A 7,546-nucleotide genomic window follows, 5' to 3' on the forward strand; every position below is an offset into this window, starting at 1 on the left:
GTAAGGGCAGCGCTCCCGCAGCGGGTCCGGCGGGCGGCAGGGCCCGGCCCTGCGCCCCGAGGCGTCCGGGCCTCGCACCCAGCTAGAGACCCGACCCAGCATCCCCGGAGGGATCCGACCTGGCAGCCGTGACTGGGGCAGGATTTAGCACCCACATTTTGCAGCCCTGCTCTTGGTCGCGTTTCGCTGCCCCCTGAGCGCCCGGGACGGCGCCTCAGCTGCCCGGCCTCTCACTGCGATAAAAATCCGCTCCTATGAATGCTTTGTGACAGTGGTGGCATTTTCATAACCGAGGGGAAGGTCCCTCTCTGCTTCTTGTGTTTGCACATGGTGAAATATATGGGGTTTCTGTTGCAAAAGAACCCCAGCAAAACCAGCCATTTCTAATAAAGTACCCTCTTGCCTATGGCTTTTGTAGTAGCTTGGGGGTTTGCATTGCATTTGGCTGGAAATACACCCTGGTCAAAGAACTTGAATTCGTACTGATTTTTTTTATTTATGTAAAAATAAAGGCAGCATGTTAATATTAGAGTACTTGTCCTACAGAACTCTGTGCGTAATTTAATGTGATTGATTAGTCTAATTCAAATCCTAATTTCTACAGCAAATGTTATTCAGACTATTACTCGTTCTGGACAAGCAGACACGAATTTTAAGAGGTAAAGATTCTATTCATTGGATCAGGAGAGACCTGAAGGAATCTAAAAGACCTCTGGTTACATACCTAGTGTGGCGAGTAAATGTTGATCTATTAAACTGTTATTCAGATTTCTTTGGAAAATTGAGGCATTTTTTTGGAGTGGAAGGACTAATGTGATTCATCAATATATTCAGGAAAGCCAATGTTCTGTTCTTTCATCTTGCAGTATGAGATGTACACTATTGAGAGGAATGCTGAAAGGACAGCATCTGCAGGCAGGCTGCTCTATGACATGTAAGTAATTAGAGCTGGAACTCTGCAACTATACCAGGTGCTTGTTAACATAAATGTCACAGTTTCCAAAAATATAATGTGAGTGTTCTTGGAAATCCCCATGGATGAATCAAGCTGAAAAGGTTGTGTTAATTAAAAATAAACCGTTGAAATGAAGGTTTTATTTTCTGTTTTCCCATTCACATTCTTTCATAGGAAGGTTTGTCTTGGAAACAGATTTTGAGATCACTCACTGACATTCCTTGCCTGAAACTTTGTTACAGGTTTGTGAATTTTCCAGACCAACCTGCTGTATGGAGGGAGATTAGCGTCATTACAGCAGCATTAAGGAATGACTCGCAGGACAAGCAGACACAATTTTTAAGAGGTAAGGATTCTATTCAGTGAATAGGGAATGTCGTAAAGGAATCTGAAGATAAGCCTTCTGGTTACATATCTAGTCTGGCAAGTAGTTTTTTTAACTTTGCTTGTGAGCTGCAATTTTTTTTTGCTCAGTTCAGCCTAAAGAGACTTGATTTGGTGTGTTAGGCTTAGGAAACACACAGGGATGTGAGAAGTTGGTTCTCATTATTTTGTGTCCACTTTGCTTCACTTGTTGAGTCTGCTGCTTCGGACAGTAAAGGAGCAGAAGAGTCATATCTACAACCCTCTGGTAGGGAGGAGCAGACTAGACAAGTTACTAACATTGCCCAAATGGAGTATTCCATCCCACATGTATTATACTCAGTATAAATTATGAGATTGTGGATGTCAAGCTCTCTTTCATCCATGTCTGGTGTCCAAGAGAGACCCTGTCCATCCATCTCCCTCAATTCCTAGGCCTGTGCATTCCTGACTCCTATATCAGTACCCTCAGCTCCTGTCTGCCCTACTGGTACCTCCAGAAGTGCTCCTGGGGCCTTCTCAGGTTTGCCCTGCAGCTCAGGGGAGTACTGCCAGAGTTGCTGGAGGTGGTGATAGAAGTTTTGTACACTCCTACACAGATTCATGTGCATTTGTACTTACTGTCTTTTATCACAAGTGTTTAATTAAAGCTGTCTGGTTTAGCTTTTGGTCCAGAAGACTCTCTCCTTGTTCTCTCTCTCCTTTCCCTATCTGAGGGGGAGGGGGTAGAGAACTCTTCCAATTTTTTTAATTGCTGGGCCCTGCATTAAACCATGACAACTTAGGACAGAGGTTGCAGAGAGAATAAGTGGAATGTGATTTAGGAATCATTGTCCCACTGATGGGAGAGAACAATGAATGATCATAAAAATGGGGTGAATTCATAGGGATGAATTGAAGGTTATGAAAAAACCCAAACTGACTAGAAGGGTTTGGCATTCGCTCTTCGTAACCATAGGCAGCTTTGAAAGCAGGATTGACACCCAGCAAATTGTAATCTGCAGTTTGAATGTGCTTCAGAACCTCTAGGTGTAAGCAGTGTGTAACTCTGCATATAGGCTATTCCAGCTAAGGAGACACTTGCTTTTTCATGGAGTGTGTTTATTTCTCAGATAGAATACAGAATATTTGCAGGAAGAATATATAGGTTTCTTTTTAGTGTCTCACTGGAAGTTTAAATTGAAAAAAATTACCTTTTGGTAATGGAAGTATTAATTGTAGAAGTGGAATATAAGTACCAAAAAACCCCAAAGCGTTCTTAGAGGCATCTTAAAATGTCAAATATTTAAGTATTAGAATTTTCAGTATTCCACTTGCTAGCAGTCTTACTTGTTAATTCAAGTTCTGTGCACCCAAATAAATGCAGATCAATATTCATATGGTTGTCTCTGAAAGGAACAGCCATTTCTTTCCGGGCATAGATATTAAAAGCAGAAAAAAATGTAAGGAAATATCTTTCACACTGCATGGTAAGGTGATGTTGACTAGTCTTTTGCCCTTTGTCAGTCACCTTTAGAATTCAGACATAGCAATTTAAATGTTTTTGTTTTTTTTTAAGGATTATTTGAAACGCTTCCTGGTCGTGTCCAGTGTGAGATGTTACTGAAGGCCACAGAGCAGTGTTTCAACACATTAGAAAGGGCAGAAATGCTACTGCTGCTACTGCGACGTTTCCCAGAGACTGTGGTGCAACACGGGGTAAGAGGAGCTCATAGGAGCTATTCATGATATTGACATTCTGATTCTTGAGATTTTGCTGGAATGTATTTTCCCTTGTGTAGTGAGAGGGTGAAGTCTTTCTATTCTCTTCATTGTGGCTAATATTTCAGATTCCTGTATCCTGAGGTTACCACCAGGAAAGAATTGGGCACAAAACAAGTGGAAGCAAATAAAATAATTTTTTGTTTTGAACATGCAAAGAATATTCCATGTTTTTTGAAAAACCAGAACAGCTCAAAAAAAAGTGTAATGGAGTATTATAGTGTGAGCAAGAGTATTGCTGCAGCTTTTTGTCAGTATACTCGTAACTGAGGGCAGAGTGCATTGAGGTTATGACTAGGCACTGAAGAAATTACAGCTAGATCTCTTTAAATGATGACCTACTTTATTTAAGGACAGTTTAAGGATAGTTTTAAAATAGTTTAAAGCCTATAAAACCTGCTGTCTCTGAGGCTGACTTAGGCTAACATGTTCTGGCTCATCAGGAAGAGTGCACAGTCAGTTACTGCAGCTCAGGTGACAAGCTGTAGCTTTAAGGCCTGGTACCTGCATTGCTCTCACTTGTCTGGGCACATTTACCAACACAGTTTTTCTCTTGGTCTTGTTTTGCTGTTTTATTAAGTAGGGATAGTTTAACTATCTGTTTAGAGACTAACAGATGTGATTGCCATACAGTGAATTGCTAGTCATGCATCCAGTAAATTATTGTTTAACTCTATTGAATTGCAGCTCAAAAAGTTTCTAAAATCACTAATTCAGTGTTTGATTTTCACCTCTGTCCACACAGGTGGGCCTTGGAGAAACACTGTTAGATGCTGAAAGTATTGAAGACCAAGAATCCCCAGTGAATTGTTTTAGAAAATTATTTGGTAAGAAAATATTCATGTTCTTGTTTTATTATACAACTTTTTAGTATGGCAAGATTCTGATTTCAGTAATCTAATTTTAAGATACTAGGATTAGAAAACCACTTTAGTCAGAAGAGGTTCAGGCCACATTAGGCCAGGCTGACCATGTGGTCCAAATTGGTGTTACAGTCATTCATGTTCTTGTTTTGTGTTGTATGGTCAGAAATGGAGCCTTACATTGCTGATTGAGAAAGCTTACTTGGGACAAGTAGAACAAAAAACACTACAAACCTAAAGGATTCTTCTTTTAATTTCTGTTCTAGTTTGTGATGTCCTTCCTCTGATAATTAACAACCCTGATGTTCGACTTCCTGCCAGCTTGTTATATAAATACCTGAATAAAGCAGCGGAATTTTATATTAACTATGTAACTAGATCCACACAGACAGAAAGCCAGTATCAAGGTAAGACTATTTTTACAAAATTAACCTTTTCTAGAATGCATTTTAGCATTCCTGAAGTGATGTTCATAAACAAAGAATGGATTACTTTTATGTAATGTATCCCTTATACAAGGATTAATAGTAATATTTGATGTTTCTTAGTTCTTTGATACCAAAATACCTCATGATACTTTAACTACTTAGTCATGATGCTTACGGTGCTTCAGCGCATGTATTGAGAGGTAGGACAAAATGTCCAAGATCTATCAGCTCTCATGTAAAGAGATAAGTTAAGAATGGTTACCCTGAAAGCTCCAGTGAGCATTCTTACATGTCTCCTCCTTGAAAATACATCAGATGACTTGATTTCTTTACAAAGAGAAAAATGTGCTGGTTTTCCTAGGTTCACAAGATTCCTCTGATATTATGTCTCCAAGCAAGCGTGGCTCTCAGAAATATGTAATAGATGGTCTCACAGAAAAATCCTCCCAGATTACAGATCCTTGGGAGAGGCTGTTTAAAATATTGTCTGTGGTGGGAATGAGGTGTGAATGGCAAATGGATAAAGGAAGAAGGTGAGAAATGTGTACTTTTCCAATTATTTCTTCTCAAGAAAAATTTGGCTTATTAAAAAATTCTTCAGGAGATGGGTTGAAGAAGGATTTTAATTTTTGTGTAAATTCAATGTAGCTTTTCTTTCAAGACTGTACAATGTAAGCAAAAAAGTCTCTAAAATAAATCCTTTTTTATTAAAGTGGTGCTTAAGAACTATACTACTGTGGAGTATCCTTCCCTAGATGCCCCAGCAAAGAGAAACATGGTAAATGTTTAGTGAAGTTTCACTGGTGTGCATTCCCAGCCTTAACTGACCTGCAGCTAGGGGGTTTCCTCAGCCAAAAATGTTAAGTTTTTCATATCCACTATTTGTTCTTTTCTTCAGTTTTGGAGTCTGTGTACCATACTGAATTATTTTCTCTGTCTTCCTCAGAAGTTTTGGTGATATTTTACACCGAATGAAAGACCTCTGCAGATACATCAGTAACTTTGATAGTGATGCACATGCTAAATATAAGAATCAAGTAGTGTATTCAACGATGTTAGTCTTCTTTAAAAATGCATTCCAGTATGTCAGTAACATCCAACCATCGCTCTTTCAAGGTTAGTTTCAATGTTTTGACTTTTGTAAGGAGTTCTTTGTGATTTCATTGCTAATGTCTGAATTGTCTTTGCATTAGTCTTTTGAAACTATCATCTTACAAAGGGACATGGATCTTGTTAAAATTGCCCCAAGCCTTTAATTATTACCAACAGAAGTAGTTCATTACAACTGCTGGAGTGGATGAGGACAAAGATCAGTCTAACTTTGCATCATGGTTTTGAGCTTGGCCAGCAGCAGTGTTGTCTAGCAAAGGGAAAAGTAACAGACCAGGTGTTATGAGAAGCATCCATAAGGTTGAGTCCTACTCTTCCATCAGCACTGTTTGTTCCACCTTCTCCTCTGATGCTGTTTCTTTGAAGCTGATGTTTTCCTGGCTTTCTTAAGTCAATAGTTTGTACAAAACGTTACCACAAAGTAAGATATTTTTGCATTAGGCACACACAACAAATTTATAACTAAGCAAATAAATACTGAATAGGAAGAGATTTCCTGAAGTTCACAAGCTTCCAAGTTGGCTTTCTTTCTACAGTTTAAGCATAATATTTAAGGTGTGCTTTGCACATGAATCCTAATTTGTAATTAAATTGTAATTGAACATTTTAAATACGAACATTACCTGTGCTTTTTCCTGCACATGCAAATCTACATCTGGGGCACATCAGATTGCTTGGAACACCTTGGATTTCTTCCTCAGGGGTTGGCTGGGCTTTCCAGGGGTGACTCAGAAGCTGAGAGAATTTCTTTAACATCTGGTTTGTTTAGAACATACTGAAAAATGTCGTATCAAAAAGAGGAATTTTAAGTCTCAATAGTGTGCATTTCCTGCTTCTTCACTCACTGTTAGAGAGTTCATTGCAACAATAACAATTGTCAGGTAATTAGTACTTACTAACACCACAGTTATTGATACATGATAAAATTATGATTTTAATTATATGTGTTGTGTTCATGACAATTTCCTGCATGAAGCAAGTGGTCATATGAATAAATACAAATGATGGGTTTTAGACAACCTTAAAGTAAGTTGGGTAATCAATTGAGCAGAGTCAGTAGATGGCTAAGCTTAGAAGGCATGACACAGAACTTGTATGTGAAGAACATGTAGTTACTTCAACAACAAGTAGAAGAACTAATTGAGTTGAGTTTTTAGTTCTCTCCAGAGGAAAGTGGAGTTATGGTGGGGCAGCAGGGTATGTCAGCTACACTGTCATTTTAGCTGCTTGATTCTGAGTTGAGGAAAGAAGGAAGTAAAGCACTTCTCTTTGGAGGGCTCACTCCAAATGTAGAAATGTAGAATCCTATGTATTTTGGAAGCATAGTGGTGGGGGAAAAAAAGCTATCTCCTTAATCCAGTAGCTTTGAGCTTTGATCTGTAACTTTCTCCTTGTATGCATGGACTTGCAAGAAACCTCTGGAGTGAAAACTTTTCAATGCATTTCTCTTACATAATTCATATCTGCCTTGCTGGAGATGAGAAATGAATGAGGCAATTCACACCTCTCATAACTTTCAGGCTGCCTGCAAGCTTGGCAAGAGTTACTGTTTGGGCTGATGCTGTTAGGGGCTTATTTATAACACTGTGTTAGAAATCAATTAAAAACTGTAAGCTTAGATTCTAGAGCTGGGTTAGACAGAGAAACACAACCTTGCTCTTTGTATGGCAGTTTAACTTTCAGTAATATAAGAGAAGGTTTGCAGCCTGAGGCAAGGAGGAGGTTAGATTTTGTTTGGTTGTAGGACTGGAGGTTTTGGAATAAAGGCTATAGTGTGCTTGTCTGCTACTGAGAAGCGAACATTTCTTTGGAAAGCAAAGCATTTAACTGGTATTTATTCAAAACAGTAAAAGAAGAATCCCATTCCTTTCTTCTCAGGTGTTAGAAGTAGTCAGCTTTTGAGATTCTAGTGATGAAACTCTTCTAGCATCCCAGTTGTGGTACTCTCATATCTTTTTTTCATGAATGCTATTTTCTACATTATGATTTTACATTATTTTCAGTTCACACAGTGGAATATATAATGCTACATGGAGGTGACTTCATTATTTTGTGGCTGGTGTGTG

At 38.8% G+C, this 7,546-nt stretch overlaps 1 protein-coding gene across 1 annotated transcript in view; it reads left to right on the forward strand.

The window, feature by feature from the left end:
- The first annotated feature begins 861 nt into the window (after positions 1-861).
- The window catches only part of INTS10 (integrator complex subunit 10), a 21,114-nt gene continuing 14,429 nt past the window's right edge, over positions 862-7,546 (forward strand). The window contains exons 1-7 of the mRNA XM_010008963.1: positions 862-934; positions 1,198-1,301; positions 2,877-3,016; positions 3,825-3,906; positions 4,209-4,349; positions 4,732-4,903; positions 5,317-5,486. Of these exons, the coding sequence (XP_010007265.1) occupies positions 873-934; positions 1,198-1,301; positions 2,877-3,016; positions 3,825-3,906; positions 4,209-4,349; positions 4,732-4,903; positions 5,317-5,486 (871 nt within the window). The 5' untranslated portion in view covers positions 862-872. The remainder of the gene's footprint in view (positions 935-1,197; positions 1,302-2,876; positions 3,017-3,824; positions 3,907-4,208; positions 4,350-4,731; positions 4,904-5,316; positions 5,487-7,546) is intronic.

Source organism: Chaetura pelagica, unplaced genomic scaffold, assembly GCF_000747805.2.
Source record: "Chaetura pelagica isolate M959 unplaced genomic scaffold, ChaPel_1.0 scaffold221, whole genome shotgun sequence".
Lineage (NCBI taxonomy): Eukaryota > Metazoa > Chordata > Aves > Apodiformes > Apodidae > Chaetura > Chaetura pelagica.